At 41.8% G+C, this 26,274-nt stretch overlaps 1 protein-coding gene across 1 annotated transcript in view; it reads right to left on the bottom strand.

Annotated features, from left to right (window-relative positions):
- CCDC13 (coiled-coil domain containing 13) overlaps window positions 1-26,274 on the bottom strand; it is a 90,807-nt gene that overhangs the window by 51,154 nt on the left and 13,379 nt on the right. The window contains 1 exon segment of the mRNA XM_011984312.1: window positions 306-538. Coding sequence (XP_011839702.1) covers window positions 306-538 — 233 coding nt within the window.

Genomic DNA, 26,274 nt, shown 5'->3' with positions numbered 1-26,274 from the left:
AAAAAAAAAAAAAAAGAAATCAATAATAAAAAATAGAAATAAAACAAGAAAACCCAAAACTCATCATATGTTTGGAACTAGAAAAACACCCTATACTCCTAAATTATTTGTGGGTTAAGAATAAATCATAATATGTATTATAAAGCATTTAGAATGAATTGACCACAGAAGCTGTATGAAAACTTGTTAAATGCAGCTATAATTAAGGCTCTAAGCTTCCTTCTATTACTTTAGCTGCATTTTACAAGTTTTGCTATAGCTCCTGTGGTACACGCACACACACCCCTGAGAGATTTCAAACTTGCATTTACCTCTTCTCAAAGCTGTTTTTCGAGTTTGGCTCCCCTGTGTGGAGAAGGCTGAGGCCATCTGAGACCTCCAAGGGCTCCTCTGGGTCATCAGCTCTGCTTTTGAGGCTCAGTTCTTTTTCCCTCTTTTTCTCCATCTGCTTCTGTAACCGTTTGTGCTGCATCTCCTGCATTGCCTTGAACTGGAGCCGCAAAATGTTCTGTGAGGCTTCATCTGCTGCCATCCTGCCCTAAGCATCAGAAAAGAAGCCTGAGCTGAAGCAAACTCCACACCGAGCACTCAGCACACAGTCCGCCCTGTCTGTGGCCCCAACCCTGAAGTTTACTGCTTCGCGTTGCATGTATGTCCATGCAGAAGCTTGGAAGCTCCAACCTCAACTCAGATCACTAGAAAGCCAAGGTTGAGCTGAGCATCCTCCCCAATTCCTGAACATGCCAACAGATTGCACACAGCATCAGAATAGTCTCCACTACTCAGACTCAACACTTGACTCTTGCCTGTCCCTTAAATCAATAGCTCTCAGCTCTGGTTGAACATTAAAATCCCCTAGGAACTCATATATAACAATGCCTAGGACCATTTCCAGACCAACTAAATCCCAGTTTCTAGGAATGGGGCTTGGCCATCATTTCTTCTTTTTCTTTTTAAATTCAGGTATAATTCACATGCAATAAAGTACATAAATCCTGACCATACGGCTCAGTGAATCTTTCCATAGACATATACCTCTGTGGTGACTACCCAGATCAAGGTATAGGGCATTTCCAGTCCCTGAGCAGGCTACTTTGTGCCCCTTCCAGTGAATCATCCCCCAAGACAATCATTATTCTGACTGCTACCATTGAAGATTAATTTTGTTTGGTTTCTTTTTAGTCAGTCTATCAAAGAATAATTTATGTACAATAAAATATACCACGTTGGGTGCAGTGGCTCATGCCTGTAATCACAGCACTTTGGGAGGCCAAGGCTAGTGTACTGCTTGAGACCAGGAGTTTGAGACCAGCCTGGGTAACATGGCGAAACCTCATCTCTACAAAAAATTGGCTGTGGTGGTGCATGCCTGTAGTTCCAGCTACTTAGGAGGCTGAGGTGGCAAGATTGCTTGAGCCCAGGAAGTGGAGGCTGCAGTGAACCATCATTGTGCCATTGCATTTCATTCCAAGTAACAGTGAGACCCTGTCCCAAAAAAAAAAAAAAAACAACAACCCACCAATTTTATGTGTACAAATGAGTTTTGACAAATATATTCACCTGTGTAAACCACTGCCACCATCATGAAAGAACATTTCATCACCCCAGAATCCTCCACGTGCCCTTTTGCAGTCAATTTCCCTGCCAATCCCAATCCCAATCCCAGGCAAACTATGGTCTGCTTTTGTTCACTCCAGTTTTGCTTTTTCTGGAATTTCATATAACTAGAATCATACAGTAGTTAGTCTTTTGTGTCTGGCTCCATTTTTGCTCAGCACTACCTTTTTGAGATTCATCCATGTCATTGCATGCATTATAAGCTCATTCCTTTTTATTACTGAGTAATATTATGTTGTTTAAATAAATAACAATTTGATTATACATTCACCTGTTATTGGACATCTGAGCTGTTTCCAGTTTTGGCTATTATGAATAAAGCCATTATGAACATTCATGTATAAGAAGGTATTTGTGTGAATGCACGTTTTTATTTCTCTTGGGTAAATACCTAAAAGTGAAAATTCTGGTTTATATGGTAAATTTATGTTTGACTTCACAAGAAACTGCTAAACTGTTTGCCAGAGTGGCTGTACCATTTTACATTCCTACTAGCAATGTACAGGAGTCCCAGTTGTTCCATCCTTGTCAGCATTTAGTCTGGTCAGTCTAAATTTTAGACTTTCTCGTTAGTATGTAAAATGGTATCTCAGCCGGGCGTGGTGGCTCATGCCTATAATCCCATCACTTTGGAAGGCCAAGGTAGGTGGATAACCTGAGGTCAGGAATTCGAGACTAGCCTGACCAACATGATAAAATCCTATCTGTACTAAAAATACAAAATTAGCCAGGCATGGTGGCATGTGCCTATAATCCCTGCTACTCGGGAGGTTGAGGCAGGAGAATTGCTTGAACCCAGGAGGCAGAGGTTGCAGTGAGCCGAGATCACGCCATTGCACTCCAGCCTGGGCAACAAGAGCAAAACTCCATCTCAAAAAAAATAAATAAGTAGGCTGGGCATGGTGGCTCATGCCTGTAATCGCAATACTTTGGGACGCTGAGGTGGGTGGATCACCTGATGTCAGAAGTTCGAGACCAGCCTGGCCAAAATGAAGAAATCCCATCTCTACTAAAAATACAAAAATTAGCTAGGTGTGGTGACACAGGCCTGTAATCCCAGCTACTCAGCCGGCTAAGGCAGGAGAATCACTTGAACCTGGGAGGCAGAGGTTGCGGTAAGTCAAGATTGAGCCATTGCACTCCAGCCTGGGCGAGGTTGCAGTGAGCCAAGATTGCGCCATTGCACTCCAACCTGGGTGACAGAGCAAGACTCTGTCTCAAAATAAATAAATAAATAAATAAAATATAAATAATTATTTAAAATAAAAATAAAATGGTATCTCAATGTGGTTTTAATTTGTATTTCTCTGCTGACTAGTTATGTTGAGCATCTTTTCATGAGCTTGCTGACCATGTGTATATCTTCTTTTGTGACGTGTCTATTCACATTTTTTGACCATTTTAAAATTGTATTAGACAACACAATTTACACTCACAATACAATCACTCACTGTTACTGAGTGATCAGTTTCTTATACATTCTTGATGTTTTGTCTGTTTGAACTTCACATAAATGAAATACTAGAGCACAGACACTGGAATTATTAAAAGCTCCCCTCACGACTTTAAAGTGTAGCCAGTGGTAAGCATCCCTGCCTTAAACCAACCTCAAGCCACATCATCTACCTATCATCCAATTGATCATAAATCTTGTTTATTTTCCATAAATGTCCTAAAATCTTCCCCCATGTCTCCATTCCCACTGATACCAGGCTCATAACCACCTTGGGGTATCTGCACTTGCTGTTACTTCTCCCAGGAATGCCTTTCCCCCAGACATCCACCTTACCTACTTCCTCTCAAATGTCACCTTATCACAGAGGTCTCCTCATATCCTATTGTAGAAGGCATCCCTGCCCTCACTCCCCATGCCCTTGCCCTGTTTCGTCTTCCACCATGGCACTGACAGTCACCTGACACATTATATTTTGATTTGTTTATTTGTTGACTGCCTCTCTCCCTCCCCACCGGCTTCACAATGGCAGGCACTGTGTGTTGTTCACTGCTGTATCCTCAGTGCCTATAGCAGGGCCTGGTATGTAGCCGGCATGGAATGAACACTTGAGGAACAAATGAATAACATTTGCTGAGGGACTAGTTTCTCTAAACCACAGTTCTGAGTCTGACAGACTCCTGTGCAAAAGCTTCAGCAGATGCCCCTTAGCCACAAAGCCAAGTCTAATGGCTTTAAGTGCTTTGGATGTGGCCTCTGTGTCCTTCTAGCCTGTTTCCCCTTTCATAATGCCAAGTTCTAGCTAGTTGTGTTGACTTGCTCCTCTGTTCCTCTACTGCCTTCTCCCTCCAAGGCTTAAATCTTGCTGATCCTCCTACACCCAGCACGAATACCATGGTCCTTTTCTGACCCTCCAGGAGGAATACTCTACCTGCCCAAACAGCCTCAACTGCTCTATCTGTACCTTCTCAATATACTTATCTCCATCTCTCACACAGGAGTGGTCCCAGAGCCTGTACCCAGTTACTCTTAAACTTGCTTCAATACCACATCCCCAGGAAACAATCTAAAAATGCTGATAACCAGGCCCCACCCCTAGACAATCTGATTTAAATTAGTCTGGAGTGGAGACCAGGTGTGGGATGGGATAACTGCTGCCCAGGTGGTTTTAATGTGCTGTGGGCTGAGCCCAGGGTTTGGCAAAGGTCAAACAAAAGCAGGAGCTGGTGTTATGTTGAAATTCCTTACCAGGCAGCTCTGCCCAGTAAGAGAACTATAAAGAATTAACTCAGAAAACCTGTATTGTCCACACCCACACATTCCAAAAAACAGGTTTGGCCTTTGACCCGCTCCTAAGAGAGAATCTCTGAGCCCTTGGACCACCCTTCCCGATGAGAGTGTTTTTCTTCACCTGGGGGCCTTGGGCCATTCCAGTCCATGTTAATTAACAAAGTGATTCATTGCCAGGTGTGGGGTAGGCTGGAGGAGGCTGGAAACTGAGTGACTAAGGTCAACTGTACCTATATAACCATCTCCTAATAAAAACCCTGGACACCAAGACTCAGGGGAGATTCCCTGGCTGGCAATACTTCATGTAAGTTGCCATGAATTGTTTCTGGTAGAAGTAAGTACTGTCAGCATGACTCTACTGGGAGAAGACAACCGGAAGCTTGCACCTGGTGTCTCCTGGACTCTGCCCTATGTGCCTCTTTGCTGATTTTGACCTGTATTCTTTCACTATAATAAACAATACATGCGAGTATAATGGCTGGCCCAAAGGCTATATCCTCTGTTAAAAGACAAACGTTAGGCAGGCATGATGGCTCACACCTGTAATTCCAGCACTTTGGAAGGCCAAGGTGGAAGCATAGCTTGAGCCCGGGAGGTTGAGACTACAATGAGCTGTGATCGCGCCACTGCACTCTAGCCTGGGTGACAGTGAGACCCTGTCTCCAGCATAAAAAAAGAAAAACTTTAAACAAATCAAATTCAACAGAATTTAATTGAGCAAAGAATGATTCACAAGTCTAGCAGCCCCCAGAACCAGAATAGATTAGGAGTGACTCCTGGGCTGCCACCTAGTTGAATAAGATTTATGAACAGAAAAAGGAAAGTGATAAACAGAAAGCACAAGTGTGGTACAGAAACAACTGAACTGATTACAGCTGGCTGTTTGCCTTTTTTGAATATAATTTGAATAGCTGGCTGCCTGTGATTGGCTGAAACTCTGTGACTTGTACAAGAGTAGGTTACAGTCTGTTGAAATATCTAGTTAGGTTACAGTTTACTACGTACAGAGAAACCTTTAGGCTGAACTTAGAATATATAAGAAAGCAGCTTTAGGCTATAGTTAGTTTAACACATCCCACAGACATTTTTGTTTGGCTCTCACAGACATTCAAATAATTGCAATTTCAATATCAGATTTCCAGTGTCAACAAAAGCAGTCAAACTCTGTAAAATATTTGAAGAGAAGTACTCTTTTTTTTTTTTTTTTTAGACGAAGTCTCGCTCTGTCACCCAGGCTGGAGTGCAGTGGTGCAATCTTGACTCACTGCAACCTCCGCCTCCTGGGCTCAAGCAATTCTCCTGCCTCAGCCTTCTGAGTTGCTGGGACTATAGGCATGCACCACCACACCCAGATAATTTTTGTATGTTTTTGTAGAGACATGGTTTCACCATGTTAGCCAGGCTGGTCTTGAACTCCTGACCTTAAGTGATCTGCCCGCCTCAGCCTCCCAAAATGCTGGGATCACAGGTGTAAGTCACCTTGCCCAGTCTGAAGAGATTTATTCTGAGTCAAATATGAGTGATCATGGCCTGTGACACAGCCCTCAGGAGATCCTGAGACCACGTGCCCAAGGTGGTCAGGGCACAGCTTGGTTTTATACATTTCAAGCAGACCTGAGACATCAATCAAATACATTTAAGATATATACTGATTTGGTCCAGAAAAGCAGAACAACTCCAAGGTTGGGAGAGGGGAGCTTCCAGGTCACAGATAGATTTAAAATTTTTCTGATTGGCAATTGGTTCAAAGAGTTACTATAAATAGAAAGGAATGTCTGGGTTAGAATAAGATCATTTGATCATGCAAATGAAGCCTCCAGGTAGCAGGCTTCGGAGATAATAGATTGTAAATGATTCTTATCAGACTTAAGGTCTGTGTTGATGTTAATTAAACGTTGGTCAACTTCTCCTGAATTCCAGAAGGGAGGAGGGCATAATGAGGCATGTCCCACCCGCCGCTTCCCATCAAGGCCTTAACTGGTCTTTCAGGTTAACTTCAGAGTGTACTGGCTGAGAAGGAAATCCATTCAGATGGTTGGGGGACCTCTGAATTTTATGTTTGGTTTACACCAGCTTCTCTTATAAAAGTTTACAGATCTGGCAATGCTGGGCCCATAGTTCCACATGGACAGCAGCTGCTATGCAGAGTTCCTTTGGTGCACAATATGTTCTTTCCATTAAACCACCATCCCTGCCACTTCCAGATGCTGCAGCTGGCTCATCAGCTGCCCATTATCACTGCACATAAATGTTGTTCTTTCTCTTAAACCTGCTGAATTCACTTTTATTTCCCATCAGCCACAGCAGATGCTTTGAGTTTGTGGCTCCTGTTGAGGATTAAGCCTGGTGGCATCTCAGGCAGGCTTCAGGCACTCCCTCTACCTGGGAGGCCTTCCTCCCAGGCCTCCCCATCCCAGCCCTTTACTTTCCCACTAACTCCCAGTTAGCCTCTAGGATTCCCCTCAGGGTACCCTGTGGACTCCCAGAATCCCTAGGGCACCTCTTGATCACTAAACTTAACCTCAGTGTATTATAATTATCTATTATTTTATTTATATTACTTCCCTTTACAAAGAGACCTCTTAAGGGCAGGGGTCCTAATATCTTATTTGCTAATTCTCAGCATCTTGCCCAGAACAGGCCTTCAACTAATGTTTGTAGAATTATCACTGAATGAATGAATACAGTAACTTGTAAAGCTTTTCTCCTTTTCCACTCTCAATTTGCACTTGAATTCACTGAGGAACTGGTACTCATTGAATGTACACTGTGCCCCAGGCAAATTACTTAACCTCTTTGCTTTCCTTTCCCATTTGTAAAATGGGACTCTGATACTTACGAACTTCACAGGGAGGTTGTGAGATTAAGTGAAAGAATGCATGGAAATAATTATCATTATCACTGTATGAAAAGTGGTGTTCTTGGCCCAGTGAAGCCTCTGGGATAGATAGCAATGTCTGCACTGAGAGGACACCTATGGTCCAGACCGGCCCCCAGAGTATTAGTATCTAATCTGTGCTATTCATGAGGCCAGTGGAGATTTGGAATTAATTGATCTGGGCTGTGGCCAGGGTGTCTATTTTTATTTTTACTTTTTTGAGATGGAGTTTCGCTCTTGTTGCCCAGGCTGGAGTGCAATGGCATGATCTCAGCTCACAGCAACCTCTGCCTCCTGGGTTCAAGCGATTTTCCTGCCTCAGCCTCCTGAGTAGCTGGGACTACAGGCGTGTACCACTATGCCCGGCTATTTTTGTATCTTTAAAGCTTCCCAGGTACGCCTAACATTAAGCTGGTTTGAGAATGAGAGGTATTAATTGCTCTGAGAGGCTGTCTGGGAAGAGAGAGGCTACAGGAGAGACAGGCATCTCAGTCAATTTGAAGTTGAACGCAGAAGAAATTGGCCTGGGTGGGAAAGGGACGGTGCCTGAGTAGGGGGCAGAGGGCTTTCCTGCCGGAAGAGCATGTGCAGAGAATGTGATGAGTGTGGGGAACTATGAAGGGTTCAGAATGGCCAGAGGGCAGGGCACATTTGGGGAGGCACCAGAAGGAGGGTCTGATCTGCCCAGCTAAGGAGGCTGGACTTTATCTTGAGGTGTTGGGGATGTTCAGAGGGTGTACACAGGATCACCTTTGCCTTCCGCAGAGCTGGAGGCAAAGGGCCTAGTTAGGAGGGGGTCTCTGGGAAGCCATGCGGGCCTAAATCAAAACTGCAGCAGTGGAGATGGAGAAGGGGGAACAGGAATTGCTGCCAAATGGAAGGGACTGAAGGCAGCTATGCGGAGAAGGAGAGGGGAGAAACCTAGGTGGTTTGGGTTTGAGTGATTGGGGAGATAGCAGGCCCTGACAGAGGAGCAGTTTTCCACGCTGCAGACAAGGTGGTGGACTTTGAGTGCTGGGTGGGCAGCTGGCTGGCTGAGATGCTGAGTGGGTCTGGGGTTCAGAAGGGAAGTCTGAGCTGGAGCCTCAGGTAGTTGAAACCTAGAGTATGAACAAAGCAGCATGAGGAGAAGGTGCAGAGTGACGAGGTGTGAGAGAGGGAAGGAGAAGGAAGAGGAAGAAGAGGCAGCTGGAAGCAAGTAATAGCCTGACAGGTTTATCTTGCCTGCTGTCCAGAAAACCAATACATGGAAAACAGCCAGTTTTGCAGCAAAGAAAGAGTTCGATTGGCCAGTCAGGTGAAAGGAAGGAAGGTAATTCTCAAACCTTCCTCTCACTGCAGTGAGCCATGATTGCGCCACTGCACTCCAGCCTGGGCGAAAGAGCGAGATCCTGTCTCAAAAAAAAAAAACTTCCTCTCCAAGAATATTAGCAAATTGAATCCAACAATGTATTTGAAAAATTATACCACATGACCAAATAGGAGTTACTTTAGGTATGCAAGGCTGGTTTAACATTAGAAAATCAATTAACATAAACCTATCACATCAGCAGGCTAAAGAAGAAAAGTCACACAATCATATTAATAGACACAGAAAAAGCATTTGACAAAATCCAGTGCTCATTCATGATAAAAACTCTAAGTAAACTAGGAATAGAAGGGAACTTCTTCAATTTGATTAAGAATATCTACAAAAAACACACAGCTACCATCATACTTAGCGGTGAGAAACTACACGCTTTCCCCCTAAAACTGGGAACATGGCAAGACGTCTCTTCTCTCCACTCTCATTCAGCATCATACTAGAAGTTCTACCTAATGGAATAAGCCAAGAAAAGGAAACAAAAGATACATATTTTGGAAAGGAAGAAATAAAATTGCCTTGGTTGCAGATGACTGATTGTCTATGCAGAAAATCTCAAAGAATCTATTTAAAAAAAAAAAACAAAAAAAACTCCTGGAACTTATAAGTGATTGCGGCAAGGTTGCAAGAAGTAAGGTTAATATACAGAAGTCAAATGGTTTCCCACATACTAGCAATAAGCAATGGAAAACTCAAGTTAAAAATGCAATGCCATATATATTAACATAAACATTGAAATACTTAGGAATAAATCTTACAAAATATGTGTAAGATCTATACTAGGAGAAACATAAAACTCTGAGAAAATGAAGAGGCCGGGAGCGGTGGTTCATGCCTGTAATCCCAGCACTTTGGGAGGCTGAGGCAGGTGGATCACCTGAGGTCAGGAGTTTAAGACCAGCCTGGCCAACACGGTGAAACCCTGTCTCTACTAAAAATACAAACATTAGCTAGGCGTGGTGGCGCACATCTATAATCCCAGCTACTCGGGAGGCCGAGGCAGGAGAATCGCTTGAACCCGGGAGGTGGAGGTTGCAGTAAGCTGAGATCACTCCACTGCAGTCCAGCCTGGGCTACAAAGCAAGACTCAAAAAATAAAAAAAATAAAAAACAATAAAATGAAAGAAAAGAGAAGCCATAGAGACTGGAAGAAAACCTGCCAGACATATATTTGACAAAGGACTATATCCAAAATATACAAAGAATTCTGATAACTTAATAATAAGAAAATACCCCAGTTAAAAAGTGGGCAAGGTCAGGGTGTGGCTCATGCCTGTAATCCCAGAACTTTGGGAGGCCGAGGTGGGTGGATCACCTGAGGTCGGCAGTTCGAGACCAGTCTGGCCAACATGGTGAAACCCTGTGTCTACTAAAAATATAAAAATTAGCTGGGCATGGTGACAGGAGCCTGTAATCCCAGCTACTCAGGAGGCTGAAGCAGGAGAATTGCTTGAACCTGGGAGGTGGAGGTTGCAGTGAGCCGAGATCATGCCATTGCACTCCAGTCTGGGCGATAAGAGTGAAACTCCATCTCAAAAAATAATAATAATAATAATAATTTAAAAAGCGGGCAAAAGATCTGAACAAACTCCTCAACAAAAAAGAAACACGGATGGCAAATAGACATGAAAAGATGTTCAGCATCATATATAATTAGGAAATTGCAAATTAAAACAAAAATGAGATACCATTATACCCCATTAGAATGGCTAGAATCCAAAACATTGACAACATCAAATGATGGCAAGAATGTGAAGCAACAAGAATTTCCATTTATTGCTGGTGGGGATGCAAAACGGAAAAGCCACTTTGCAAGACAATTGGGTAGTCTTTTTCAAAGCTAAACATAGTCTTGCCCCGTGATCCAGTAATCATATTTATCCAAATGAGTTGAACAATATAGCCACACAAAAACTTGCACATGAAATGTTCATAGCTTTATTCATAATTACCAAACATAGAAAAAAACAAGATTTACTTCAACAGGTGAACAGATAACCTGGTACACTCATATCAGGGAATATTATTGAGTGATGAAAAGATATGAGCTATCAAGCCACAAAAAGACATGAAAGAAACCTAAATGTATATTGCTAAGTGAGGAAGCCAGTCTGAAAAGGCTACGTACTATATAATTGCAAACTGTATAATATTCTGGAAAAGGCAAAATTACAGAGAAGTAAAAGATATCAGTGGTTGTGAATCCCTTCTAAATGAAAAATATCAGTGGTTTCCAGGGGTTGGTGGGAAGGAGGAATGAACAGTAAAGCCTAGGAGGTTTTTAGGGAGGTGAAACTGTTCTGTATACTTTAATGGTGGATACATAGCATTAAACATTTAGCAAAACTTGTAGACCTGTACAACCTAAAGCAATGAATGCTGGCCAGGTGTGGTGACTCACAGCTGTAATCTCAACACTCTAGGAAGCCAAGATGGGAGGACCACTTGAGGCCAGGAGTTTGAGACCAACTTGGGCAACATAGCAAGACCATATGTCTACAAAAAATAAAAAAATTAGCCGGGCATGGTGGCATGTGCCTGTGTTCCCAGCTACTCAGGAGGCTAAGGTGGGAGGATTGCTTGAGCCCAGAGGTTCCAGGCTACAGTGAGCCATGATCAGGCCACTGCACTCCAGCCTGGGTGACAAAGTGAGACTGTCTCAAAACAACAATAACAACAACACAACAACAACAAATGAACTCTAACGTAAACTATGGACTTTAGTTAGTAATAACATACCAATATAGTTGTATCAACGATAACAAATGTACCACACCAATGCAATGTGGAAGATGTTAACAACAGAGGAAACGGGAATATGGAATGTATAAAGGAAATGTTTTTTGTTCAATGCTTCCGGAAATCTGCTTTAAGTCTATTAATTTTCTTTTAAAAGTAAAGGCTAAGCCGGGCGCAGTGGCTCATGCCTGTAATCCCAGGACTTTGGGAGGCTGAGGTGGGCGGATCACCTGAGGTCAGGAGTTCGAGACCAGCCTGGCCAACATGGTGAAAACCTGTCTCTAGGAAAAGTACCAAAATTAGCCAGGCATGGTGGCGGGTGCCTGTAATCCCAGCTCCTCAAGAACCCGAGGCAGGAGAATCGCTTGAACTTGGGAGGCAGAGTTTGCAGTGAGCCGAGATCGCGCCACTGCACTCCAGCCTGCGCAATAGAGCGAGACTCCGTCTAAAAAAAAACCAGTAATAATAATCAAAAATAATAAAATAAAGGCTAGAGCTGTATGGAAAGAACTCTTGGCTCAAGTAGGATTTAGAGCCAGGGAGTGGGAAGAGTGGCACCCACTCGGGAGTCCTATGAGGCAGCAAGATCCCACAGGCTGTTGAGTGCATAGGTGACAGGGACCAGTGAGAAAGGACTGAGACCCCTTGCCCCATTGGCCTGCCACTTTCTTTCATTGTTTTTCTCTTCCTCTCTCCTTCTCTTTCTTCTTTTCTTTTTTTTCTTTCTTTCTTTTTTTTTTTTTTTTTTGAGACGGACTCTCGCTCTGTCCCCCAGGCTGGAGTGCAGTGGCGCGATCTCGGCTCACTGCAAGCTCCACCTCCCGGGTTCACTTTCTTCTTTTCTTTTACTGTGTTCTTTTCGAGTATTCTCAACAACAGCCTGAAGGCCTGGAGGTGTAGGGGAGCCGCCCGCAGATGCCTAGTTTGGCGCCCTATACACTGCTAGCATCTACGTAGGGATGGGTTTGGGATGGGAGCGGGGTGATGCTCTGGTTCTCCAGGCTGGAGTCCGCGCGTGGAGGGGAACTCCCTCTTGCGAGTCCCCCAGCAGTCATGTGGGGGCTGGGCCTGGAAGGGGGACTGGGAGATGGGGAAGTGCACGCCGCCGGGTCCCATCTCAGTGCGGTGCGAGAGGGCACTCCGGCAGAGGCCCAACAGACAGCGCTTGTCAGGCGGACCTGAGTTCGAGTTCTGACTGTGCCATCTACGCTATGACTTTGGGGCAAGCGACCCACCCTCCGCGCCTCACCAACCCATGTACTGCATGGAAAATAAGCGTCTTCCTGGGGAAGAAGAGGGCTGTGTGTGAAGATTCAAAAGACCAAGAGGGAGTCCTCGCGGGCGCCCGGCGCCCGGCCGGTGGCAGCACGCTCGGGCTGGGGTTGCGCTCAGGATCGGGTCCGCGCCCCCGGCGGCTGCGGGCTCTCTCCTGGCTCCGGCCCGGCCCTTCCGCCCTCCCCGGCACTTACAGCGGTCTCTCTCCACTTCTCTCTTCTCGGACTGCAGCGACTAGGTCACCTACTCCGGACGCCGGCACGCGCTGCCCGGGAAACCGTCACCAGGGAAACCAGCGACGTCACTCGCGCGTTTTCAACGCGTCTCTACGGGGGCCGAGGGGGCGCCAAGAGTTCTGAAAGTGACTGAGGCGCTGAGGGCGCGCTGGGCTGGATTCGAAGGGGCACCATCTCGAGTGCGCTGGAGATTTTAAATCTTCTGGAGTATATTTTTTAGAAAGTTTTGTGGACCAAACGTTCTGTACAGAGATGCCCATTCCTCTCTCCTGCTGGGGAGTTAAACAGCGAACGATCTCACCATGAAATTTAAAGTAGCCGTTCAGATATATTTGAAAAATGTGAAACAGTGTGGGGAAAGGTCATGTTACGATGGTGAGTGAAGGAAGCAGGACGCAATATAGCAATGCTAAATAAATAAAGTTGCGTTTATTTCAAACCTGGCACTAAAACAATACTGAAATAGAAGTATTAAAAGTAGTTATATTTGGCCGGTAGAATAGCAGTGCTGTGTTTATTTTTACACTTTAAAGGATTTTTAAAATAATGAACAGCGTTTATTTTCATAGAGGAAAACACTTGCATTTTTTTTTTTTAACTGCACCTTCCAATTTAAGACATTACTATATTTCAGGGCAATATGGGGGTGGGAGGCAAATTTCTAGGAAAGATGGTTCAAGGGAGTCAGTCTGTCTGTCTATCTATCTATCTCTCTGTCTATCTAATCTAATCTATCTACAGAGTCTCGCTGTGTCGCCCAGGCTGGAGTGCAGTGGCGCGATCTTGGCTTATTGCAACCTCCACCACCCAGGTTCAAGCGATTATCCTGCCTCAATCTTGCGAGTAGCTGGGATTACAGGCACCCGCCACCACACCCGGCTAATTTTTTTATTTTTAGTACAGACGGGGTTTCACCATGTTGACCAGGCTGGTCTTGAACTCCTGACCTCAGGTGATCTGCCCGCCTTGGCCTCCCAAAGTGCTGGGATTACAGGCGTGAGCCACCGCGCCTGGTCAAATATTTATCCAGGCCTTCATAATTTGAAAATCTTGGTAGTTGTTTTTCTATTTTTTTTCCTCATAAGGTGAATGAATACCCATCCCATAGACATGCATACATAAGATATGGCACTAGACTGCCATCAGCACTGCAAGTGTAAACCCGAAGTTTTCTGATACAGGAAAAACAGATCTTTTCCACTGGTCTCCAGTTGCTGCCTAGTGACCTGAGGGTGGGAGACCTATAAATATACAGGTGGCAGCAAAGAGACAAGATAAAGAGTAGGATTCAAGTAGATGTGAGCCCCAAAGGATTAGGGTCTTTTTATATGGTGTGTGTAGTGGGGAGTATCATTCGTTTGCCTCATGACCACGATAGGACTATGTGGCATAGGAAAAGGACTAGCCAGGTCTACTTAGAGGGCTTCTGGAAAGCATGGTTCCTAGCAGAAAGCCAGGTTTTCATTAAAGTAAGAACATGCTGTGAGAAAATAAGGGATGCAGGAGAATTTCAGAACAGACGTTCTAGAATGTATGTATTAAAAAGTTTGGGAAAGGGGGTAACATTTGCTCCAGCAATCCAAGGATTATTTTTGACAAGGATATCATTTTTGCAGTAACCCATTTTTTCAAACCCAGGGATGATTTTCCTCTAGATTTGTTACTTTTCCACTGTCACCAGTAAGGCTCTCATGCCATCTTTTTTCTGCCCAAAATTCTCTTGAGAATTTTCTTTAGTTTATAAGCTTGACATTTTATCATCCAAGAAGCTGGAGAATCCAATCTAGGTTACCAGTATTTCCCCATGTAGAGTATACAGATGTTCGTTAATTCCAGCCCACTTTGTTTCTCTAACCAGAAGTATCTGTAGGACACTGCTCTTTGTATTTTGTTTGCTTTTTAATTTGAAATTGTATTGAGATTGTTATAGAATCACATGCAGTTGTAAGAAATAATAGAGACCCCTGTATACTTTTCCAGTTTCCCACAATGATAATATTTGCAGAACTTTAGTATAATATTACAACCAGGATATTGATATCGATACAACCTACTCCTCTTAGATTTCTCCAATTTAACTGTACTTTTCTTTTGATTTATCATGTGTCAGTTTGTGTATCCACAGCCATCAAGATACCAAATACTGGCCGGGCACAGTGGCTCATGCACGCCTATAATCCCAGCACTTTGGGATGCTGAGGTGGGCAGATTGAGGCCAGGAGTTCAAGACCAGCCTGGACAACATGGCAAAATCCTATCTCTACTAAAAATAACAAAAATTAGCCAGGGATGGTGGTGCTTGCCTGTAATCCCAGCTACTTGGGAGGCTGAGGCATGAGAATCGCTTGAACTCAGGAAGTAGAGGTTGCAGCGAGCTGAGATCGTGCCATTACACTCCAGCCTGGGTGACAAGAGTGAGACTCTGTCTCAAAAGAAAAAAAAAAAAAAAAAAGATACCAAATACTTACCATCACAAGGAACTCTGTTGTGCTTTTATAACTATATACACTTCCCTCTTTCCTCCTGTCCTAGTCCCTAACCCTTTATAACCACCAGTCTGTCCTCCATTTCTAAAATTTTATCATATAAAAAATGTTATATAAATGAAATAACGCAGTATGTAGACTTTTTAGGATGGATTTTTTTTTTTTTTTTTACTCAGAACAATTCCTTGGAGATTAATCCAAGTTGTTGTGTGTATCAATAATCCATTCCTTTTTATTGCTGAGTAGTTGTAGTATGAATGTACCAGTTTAACCATTTACTCACTAAAAGACATCTGGCTTGTTTCCAGTTAGGAGCAATTATGATTCAGCTGCTATAAACATTCATATATAAGTTTTTATGTGAACATAACTTTTCATTCCTATGGAATAAATGCCCAAGAGTGCAAATGCTGTGTAGTAAGGTAACTGCATATCTAGTTTTAGAAGAAATTGCCAAAGCTGTTTTCTAGAGTGACTGTTCCACTTTACATTCTTACCAGAAATGTTTAAGTGATCCAATTTCTCCACATCCTTGCCAGCATTTGATGTTGTCACTATTTTTATTTTAGTCGTTTTAATAGGTGTGTAGTGATATCTCATTGTGGTTCTAATGTACATGACAGATAATGATATTGAACCTCTTTTTCATGTGCTTATTTGTCATCTGTATATTTTCTTTGGTGAAGTGTGTGTTCATCTCTTTTGCCCAATTTCTAACTGTCGAGTTTTGAGAATTCTTTATATATTCTATATACTAGTCCATTGTTTGATATGTGGTTTGCAAATACTTTCTCCGAATCTGTAGTTCATCTTTTAATCCTCTTCACTTGGGCTTTCACAGAACAAAAGGCTTTGATTTTGACAAGGTCCAATTTATTTATCAATTCCTTCTTTTGTGGATTGTGCTTTTGATGTCAAGTCTAAAACTCTTTGCCTAGCCCTGGGTCCCAAAGATTTCCCCCCATTTTTATAAAAGTGTTAAGAGTTTTATGGCCATGATTTATTTTGTTGTAATTTTTATATAAAGGTATGAAATTTAGGTCAAGTTTCTTTTTTGCTTTTTTTGCCTATGATGTCCAGTTGGTCCAGCACCATTTGTTGGAAGGCTATGCTTCCTCCATTGAATTGCTTTTGCACCTTTGTCAAAAATCAGATTAGCTATTTCAACAAAACCCAATTCAAAAATGGGTAAAGGACTTCAATAGACATTAATCCAAAGATATACAAATGGCAAATAAGCACATGAAAACATGCCCAACATCACTAACCATTAGAGAAATGCAAACCAAAACGACGAGATACCATTTCACACCCATTAGGATGGATATTATCCAAAAGATGGAAAATAACAAGTGTTTGCCAGGATGTGAAGAATTTGGAACCCTTATGCATGGCCGGTGGGAATGTAAAATGGTATATCCACTGTAGAAAACAGTTTGGCGGTTCCTCAAAAAGTTAAACATTGAATTACCATATGATTTACAATTCCACTTCTAAGTATATGCCCAAAAGATTTGAAAGAAGGGATTTGGCCAGACACAGTAGCTCATGCCTGTAATCCCAACCCTTTGGGAGGCTGAGGTACAGGACTGCTTGAGGCCAGGAACTCGAGATCAGCCTGGTCAACATAGCGAGACCTCGTCTCTACAAAAAAAAAAATTAATAAAAAATAAAGAAGGGACTCAAACAGATAATTGTACGCCAATGTTCATAGCAGCATTATTCACGATAGCCAGAAGGTAGAAACAACCCAAGCAACCTTCGACAGATGAATGGATAAACAAAATGTGGTATATATACTCCATGGAATATTCAGCCTTAGAAAAGAATGAAATTCTGAATTCTGGATGAACCTTGAAAACATTATGCTACGTGAAATAAGCCAGACACGAAATGGCAAATATTGTATGATTCCACGTATATTAGGTACCTAGAATGAACAAATTCATAGAGACAGAAAGTAGGATAGAGGATGCTAGGGAGTGGAAGAAGCAGGGAAGTAGAGAGGTTTTGGGGTTTTTGTTTGTTTTTGAGACAGGGTCTCACTCTGTCACCAAGGCTGGAATGCAGTGGCACAATGACAGCTCACTACAGCCTCGACCACCTGGGCTCAGCTGATCTTCCCACCTCAGCATCCCAAGTAGTTGAGACCACAGGCTCACACCACCACACCAAGTTAATTTTTGTATTTTTTGTAGAGATGGTGTTTCCCCATGTTGCCCAGGTTGGTCTCGAACTCCTGGCTCAAGTGAATTGCGTAGACCTCCCAAAGTGCTAGGATTACAAGTGGGAGCCACCGCATCCAACCAAAAGTTATTCTTACAGGGCATGGAGTTTCTGTTTGGGCTGATGAAAAGATTTTAGAGGTGGATGGTGGTGATGGTTACATAGCATTTTGAGTATACTTAGTTCCACTGTATTGTACATTTAAAAAGGGTTAAAATGGTAATTTTTATATGTATATTTGCCACAATAAAGGTTTTAAAAATCAGCTGCGCATACTTGTGTGGGTCTAACGGCTTTTTTTCCTAATCCCTAAATTAGATTCTCCCCACAGTTCCATGTAGTTCCAACTTTAAAGTGGGACCTTTACCCACGCTTATTTATCTCAATGATAATAGTCACCAAATATATTTCCCCTCCCTGAAATTCTGTCTCCCACAAATAAGTAAACATAACATAAACAGTGGTACTCTTACCATGAGAAACAAAAATGAATTGAACAAAGTCAGAAGTGGGAATACCTGAGTTTTGACTCTGACATTAGTCAAGTCACAAACCTCAACTTTCTACTTAAAATAGTAATAGTACCTTTATTATCATGATAATCAAATAGGTCATGAAAGTGCTTTGTAAAATGTGAAATTCTCTTCAGTTATCTTTATTATTTTAGTAGTCATATATATTACTACAGATTTAGCTGTTTTGCCTGATAATGGAAGTAAGTTTTGCTATAGCTTAAAACCAAGGCCTCATTTGGCTCTCTCCACTTCATAGCTCTCATTCCAGACCTCAGCTTTGCAGGCCCCAAATCCAATTTGGTCATTATACCATGAGTATCTCTTGGGGCTAGACTTAAACCAGTCACGTGTAACTGACATGAACCAGGAACACTAAGCCTCTCGTTTATATCTGTGGGTTGTGACCCATGTCCAGAGACTCTCCCTTCCCAGCATCAGGCACCCACAAAGCCAAAAGAGTCATCAGAAAGATATTGTGAGCATGGACTGAGAACAAACAGAAACAAACTGCCTAGAGATATTTTTGGCACAGGGTTAAGCCTTATTAAATTATTCCACTTCACAATCAGGAGCCCTACATGGATAAAAATTGTTCATTTTCTCCAGGTTCAAGCCCCTTCGTGCTGGAAGTTCTGCCTGTACAATTTGCCATGGATTTGGGCTTTGGTAGCTACTAGCCTCCCACAGTCCTCCAGCACATTTTGTGTTTAGCTTAACACCATTTGGCTACAGTAAATCTTATTTTATCCATGGAACTATTTTGTCTAAGATGTGTGTGTATAGATGTGGTCTCACTCATCATATGTTGACTTTATTAGAAAACTCAATGTTCTGCCAAGATTCGTCAATTCTTAGTTCCAAGGGACCTCTCCGATAGATGAGATCTACCCTGGCTCTCCACCAAGCCTTCAGCACAAGGTTAATAATGTATTTGTATTTTACCCTCGTATTTCTCAATTCCATTCTTGGCTCACATCACAGTCTTTCAAAACATTTGGGTGAGTCACCTGATCCTAGTAATTATTCATTTTTCTCATTAACTAGGTCCCCAATGCCTCATGCACTTAATAGTATTTAGTTTACCACTTTCACAGTAAAGACCAGTTGTATGTGGGAATCTCTTCAGCTTCCTTTCTATAAAGGCTGAAAAAGCTAGGTGTGGTGGTGTGCACCTATAGTTCCAGCTACTCAGGACGCCGAGGCAGGCGAATTGCTTGAGCTTAGGAGACAGAGCTGCAGTGAGTTATGATCATGCCACTGCACTCCAGCGTGTTCTCAATTAAAAAATACATATATATACACACCAGGCACAGTGGCTCACGTCTGTAACCCCAGCATTTTGGGAGGCTGAGGCAGGCAGATCACTTGAGCTCAGGAGGTTGACACCAGCCTGACCAACATGGTGAAACCCCATCTCTACAAAAAATACAAGTATCAGCTGTGTGTGGCGGCCCACGCCTGTAGTCCAACTACTTGGGGAGCGGTAGTGGGAAGATCGCTTGAGCCCAGGAGGTTTGAGCTCAGGGGATGACAGTGGGAGATGGGGTTACCATTGACAGAAATGAGTGAGCTAGGAAGGGGCGCTATGGGGAAAACAATAGATACGGTTGTAGACAAGGTGAGATTAGGTAAGGGCCATAACTCAAAGATGAGATGGCAAAATTTTAGTCAGTCCTAACACTTCAGAATTATATTCAGGATATGAAAAGACCTACACCAATGTTACAAGAAGCTCAGAATACTACTGCAAGGACCTGTTCTTAGGTTCCTCTGAGGGGATCAACTGGACACCGGCCTCCACTGTAGACTCACTTATTACTGCTGAATTTAGGAGGAAAGTTTTCTAACTTTTGTCTTGCTAAAAACAAATTCTTTCTATTGCTTCATTCAGTGACTAAGGGGGAAGTAGGCAAGGAAACTAGATTGCATGAGCAGTGTTAGTTCTTCCATGAACTCGTATCAGGTAAATCATTCACTGATAAAAGTAGCAAACCAGTCAGGGTGTATGTCCCAGCTGCCTCTCCAAATTCCCCTATTCTATTCAAACAGCTTTCAAATGGGACCAAGGGTATAAATAATATTTGGCAGTTCCACTCTGACTCGAGAACTTTAAAATACTTTATGTTCATTCAGTGTTGTTCTGGTCTGGTAGTTATGATGTGATAAACTACAGATGTATATGGGGATACAGCCTAAATTTCAAGTCCCTGAAACCGAGCAGCTGTTCCTCGTCTGTGAGGCAAGAGACATGGCCTACATGACCAATACTCCTTCCACTCCAAAAATCTGTCTGTGTGATTCAGAAGTCGAGTGTATTTAGGGGGCTTTTAAGTGTGGACTGAAATTCCAACTCTTACCACCAGATGTCACTGTTGTTCATTAACTAGAAATATGTATCTTCTAGGGACAGTAGGATCCTGAATACAGAAGCTCCAAACCTTTTAATTCTAAGTAATTCAACAAACACTGAACACTTATGCGTGCCACGTGCTTTGGATAAGAAAGGCCATCATGCCCTCAGACAACTGGAGGAGAGGCATGGAAGCAATCACACACACCAACACTCCAACAACATCCAACATTAAGCCAGGGACTCTTAACTCTCAATGAAAAATCAACATACTATCTCCTTAAAGTAGAACATTGTTTCCTCAGGGAGAATTTCTCCAACACCAACCCTGGGTTAGGCTCACCCAGCCGGATGTTCCTGTTGCATCCTCTACCTAATAATTATCATCCTTTATTGTGCTGGGACTCAGAAATGAATACCCCAAAATACGATGCTTTGACATGCTGGACCAAATGAAGACGCAGCCTCAAGGTCTCTCTGACCTCCTATCCCCTCCTACCCACCCCCTCCCCATCATGAAGCTGTTCTATGAAGTTTCCTTATCTGCTTAAAGTCTAGACCTGCCAAAGCGGGGAAAAATTACTCCTGGTCCTTTCCTTTTTTTTTTTTTTTTTGAGATGGAGTCTCGCTCTGTTGCCCAAACTGGAGTGCAGTGGTGTGATCTCCTAGGTTCCAGTGATTCTCCCACCTCAGCCTCCTGAGTAGCTGGGACTACAGGTGCGTGCCACTATGTGCAGCTAATTTTTGTATTTTTTTTAGTAGAGAGGAGATTTCACCATGTTGGCCAGGCTGGTCTCAAACTCCTGACCTCAAGTGATCCGCCTGCCTCGGCCTCCCGAAGGGCTGGGATTACAGGTGTGAGCCACTACACTGGCATGGAGTTTTCATTAGTTTAATTCATATTGCAGGAAGAGAGACAAATCTGTCAACACATCTGGACAGACAAACTATTATCTGTTCTGTAGGCCAACAGACTTTGTCTTAGGCCATCATATGTTCTCTAAGTCCACTGAATCCTCCTAAAAATAATTCATTATCCCTCAAATTCCCATATTTCCCCCATCTTCCCTTCCCCATGAAGGATATATAAACATCTGTACCCTATTGGGTTACTGAGTAATCATTCTGCCATTCCCCCATGATACACACATTAAAATAATTGCATGTTTTTTCTCCTAGTAATCTGCCTTTTGTCAATTGATTTTTCAGTAAACCTTCAGAGGGTGAAGGTAAAGTTTTCCCTGGACCCCTACAATTGTCATCACTTAGTTAATGCCAGTCTTCCCTGCTAGACTATAAATTCTGAAGGCAAGGCTCATGTGTCTCCTGTGCTGCTGCATTCCCATAGTTAACACAGTAATAATGGAAACAGCAATCATCTATTGAGCTTACTAATGCACTGGGTGCTATGCTAAGTAAGCCCTTCACAATCAGTATTGTATTTAATCCCAACAACCCTAGGCCACTGATACTGTCCCCATTTTATAAACAAGAAAACCATGGCTGCTTGGTTAGGAGTGGCAGAACCATGAACCCAGCTCTCATTCAATAAAAAATAGTATCACATCCACTTGAACCACCTAATGTACCATTTACCATTCTTTTCAGCAAGGAATCCCACAAATTTCTCATGAACACTCATTAACATCTTAACCCTTCACTTGTTCTTCTCCCCCATCCTCTACCATTTGTCTAGATCAATGACTCTCAAATTAGTTATTTAAACAAAACCAAGAGTACTCATCAACTAGAATGAAAATTTTCTGAAAATGTGGTGAAAACTGACCCAGAAAGGTCAATACCAAGACCTGTTAAGAGTTATTGGACTTGATAAAGGAATAATTTGAGCAGCCAAGCAAAAAATCAAATCACTTTTGTAAGAAAAATGTCACATGACTTTAGGCTTCTCTATAGCAACACAGAAAAATATGAACTGAGAATTGTATTATCTAGCCAAATTGTTTTTACTGTGTAAAGGCTACAGATAAACATATTTGACATGGCAAAAATTTAGGGAAATTGTTCCATGAGTCTTTCTTAAGGAAACTGTTAAATCATTAATTTCAGCTGACCAAGAGATTACTGGGAATGTTTGAGTTTCAAATATATTTAAACTGTGGAACTAAGAAATGTGAGGATGACAACAGAATGTAAATATTACATGTCCTCACAATGTAGAAATGATACAACAAAAATTGAGAGAAAAGGGAAAGAAAGTGGAAGTTCACTGATACAATGACAGTTGGGCACCAGAGCATATCAGCTAAAGCTACGCTGACAAGTCAAAGAGAAGTATAATCACATTTAACAGTGCAAGAGTAGGTCAGGTGTGGTGGATTATGCCTGTAATCCCAGCACTTTGGGAGGCTGAGGCAGATAGATCTCTTGAAGCCAGGAGTTTGAGATCATCCTGGCCAACATGGTGAAACCTCGCCTTTACTAAAAATACAAAAATTAGCCTGGCCATGGTGGTGCACGCCTGTAATCCCAGCTACTCAGGAGGTTGAAGCATCAGAATCGCTTGAAGCTAGGAGGTGGAGGTTGCCGTGAGCTCAGATCACGCCACTGTACTCCAGCCTGAGCAACAGAGCAAGACTCCGTCTCAAAACAAACAAACAAACAAACGAACGAACAGTATAAGAGTAAAATCCAATAATATTATTGACCAGAACTGGTTAGTAGAGAAGGAGGGAAGAAAGAAATATGCTAGGCTTAAATATTTCTCAAAAGGAATTATTGGTGACTAAAAATAAATCGAAAAGTGTTATAATTATATGGATAATCAGCTGGGGGTGGAGGCTCACACCTGTAATCTAGCACTTTGGGAGGCTAAGGCAGGTGGATAACCTGAGGTCAGGAGTTCAAGATCAGCCTGGCCAACATGGTGAAACCTCATCTCTACTAAAAATACAAAAATTAGCCAGGCGTGTTGGCACATGCCTGTAATCACAGCTACTCGGGAGGCTGAGGCAGGAGAATCACTTGAACCCGGGGAGTGGAAGTTGCAGTAAGCAAAGATCGTGCCACTGCACTCCAGCCTAGGCGCCAGAGAATGATTCTTTCTCAAAAAATAAAAATAACAACAAAGGCAATTTCCTGAAACTTGTTCTCAAATTTGTTCCTCTACAGAAAGCTCTTCCTCATGAAATAAACACAACACATTTGACATGGGTCACTTAGTTTAATAACAGTACATATACCATGTTATCGCCATGGAATGTAAATTTAGATTAGACAAGAGAATTTCACAAGTGTAATAGCCTTCTGTAATACATAAAAGTTTGGGTATACTGTCTGGCCAAACCAGCTTGCTCATAAGTCATTAATCAAATCCATTACAGGTAATTTGTTCAGTTCAATGTTTACAATTCTTATGGAAAAAATAAGCAACACACACATTTAAAAAGTGTTCATTTACCTTTGCATGAGTGCTTAAAATACATATTTCTATTTCAAGATGACATTTAAAAATTATTATATCAGCAGCAAAAATATAATTTGCAATTACAAAAAACAAAACTAGAATCCTTAAGTTATTCTCATGTTTACAATTGTGATTCTTTAATAAATACTACTTTATGCAGTTCTATTGTAAGCTTTCTGGATTTGGTTTAAACACATGCAAATATATTGTCAGCTGTGGGAAACTTTACAAATTATATTCCATGCACTTTTTGGACAGAGTTCTAACAGAGCAGACAGTCCATAAAATAGGTAGAAAAAAGTTGAATTAACTGGGGCAAATAGGACTCTTATACAACATCCAAAATACGAGATTCTGCAGCAAACTGGGAGTACCTTCAGGACTGGCCTGTTATCTTCTTTAGAACTAAGTTCATCTTAAAAATTTAAGAAGGTGGACATTTCAACACTATCAAGTACATTTAGGTGACAGGTTTAAGTTAACTTGACTTCCTTGAATGACCTAGTTAGTAAACTAGTCACTAGTAATTCGGTCACCAGGCAAATCAAGCCTGTAAGAAAGGAAGCCAATATTCAAAATGCCATGTTACCATCTAAATCCATACAAATTAGTTTATTTTCAACAATAATAGGTAACTTCAATAATGAGACATCTAACTAAAGCAAGTTCCTCCAACAAGACCAAGACAGCATCTCTTCTTCTAAGGCTTAGGTTTTGCCCAGAATTCCCGATACATGGAATAGCCCATACCTAAAGAAAAAGAATGCTAGTTAAGCATTTCAATATTTTCTTAAATATTGGAAAATAAAAACCAGTTCATAAAACAGCTGAAAGTAGTACCATTGCTAGCATGGAATATTTACAAGGGGAACAAGACCCTAGGAAGCTTATACTCTTGCCTTCTTAAACATCTTAAATTTCTAAAATTCTTTTTACATACAGTAGTTTCCCAAGTAGTAAAGGGCTGGTATGGCTACTTCACATATTACAATATTTCTTTTAAAGAACAATCAATATTTATCCGGTAACTTTGAAAGGAATCACTCTTGCTACATAATACCAGATAAAGTCAATGAATTATAAAGCCAATAAAAGCACGTAATATCTACACTTTAAGCATCTCTCCTTTGAAAACACAATAAAATAGCAATTGTATGTCTCTCCCAGATAACAGATGTTACTACCAACCCCATTTACATGTCTAGGCTCTTGAATGAAATTATAAACTCAGTGATTGACAGAATTTTTTTCATTTCTTTAAAATCTTAGGATATATCATAGAAAAACTATGTCACTACTTGAATTATCTTCATTAATTCATTTTCTACATGAAAATAAGTGATATTCTCAAACTGCTAAAAAGTCAGCTAAAAATATTTACCTATTTTGATCATCAAGAAATATTTCAATGAGGAACGAAAATTTGAAAATTTCCTGTAGGAACCTACCAATAGTCATTGCTCCTACAACAAAGCCTTGGGCTGCCACACGCATGTGGATCAGATGAAGGGACATTTTAGTATTTCCCCTGCTCTTCAGTTTGTATAATCCATATGCAACAACTGCTGCAAAACCTGCCATTCCTGTAAAACAAAGTAACAAGTATGTCAGACGCATGAGGAGAAGGGACCAAGATGACTTTACCATCAATCGATGTACATTTTATTATTTATATGAGGATTCTTTATCAGATCATTAATTAGCTAACATACAAATTGAGTTTTTCATGTTTTCCCCTGTCAAAACAAAAAATCTTGAAGCCAACAATAGCAGATCCAAAAAGTCAGGATTATCTTTAAAAATGTGGGTTTGTGGGGCCAGTAGACAAACTCCTTTAAAAGAGTGCTAGAGAATTAACAGGAACCTAGATTATGCTCATCAGAACAAAAGTGTGCCAAAGGTCTTGACTTACAGAATGAATTTATTATATTTCCTCTCTGTCCTATTTCCCTCCCTCAAGGTAATCAGTTAATATACCAGAGACAATCCTACACATTACTACCACTGAGAAACACTGCCTGAATATTTCAAACTTTGGAATACTGTACTGGGAAGAATGTAAGTAAATAAAGGAAAAGAATAGAGTAATATTAGTTTCAGTTAAAAGGATTATGATCCTAGAGTTCTATACAGAGCCAAACTCTCATTCATTTTGAGGGTAAAAGCATTCAGGACATGACCTTGCATGTTTTCTTTTTAAGATTTATTATTTTATTTTTTAAGAGATGGGGTCTTGCTCTGTTGCCCAGGCTGGAGTGCAGTCGCACAATCATAGCTCACTGCAGCCTTGAACTCCTGGGCTCAAGTGATCCTCTTGGCTCAGCCTCCCTAATAACTGGGACTACAGGAGGGCTCTCTTTCCCAAGCTGCCACCCAGGTGCTGATACAAAAACCTAGAGGAAAATATCCAGTCAAATAAAAA

The sequence above is a fragment of the Mandrillus leucophaeus genome, unplaced genomic scaffold (assembly GCF_000951045.1).
Source record: "Mandrillus leucophaeus isolate KB7577 unplaced genomic scaffold, Mleu.le_1.0 Scaffold265, whole genome shotgun sequence".
Classification (NCBI taxonomy): Eukaryota; Metazoa; Chordata; class Mammalia; order Primates; family Cercopithecidae; genus Mandrillus; species Mandrillus leucophaeus.
Note: the sequence above shows the minus strand (reverse complement) of the source record. Positions and strands in the feature narration are given on the sequence as shown.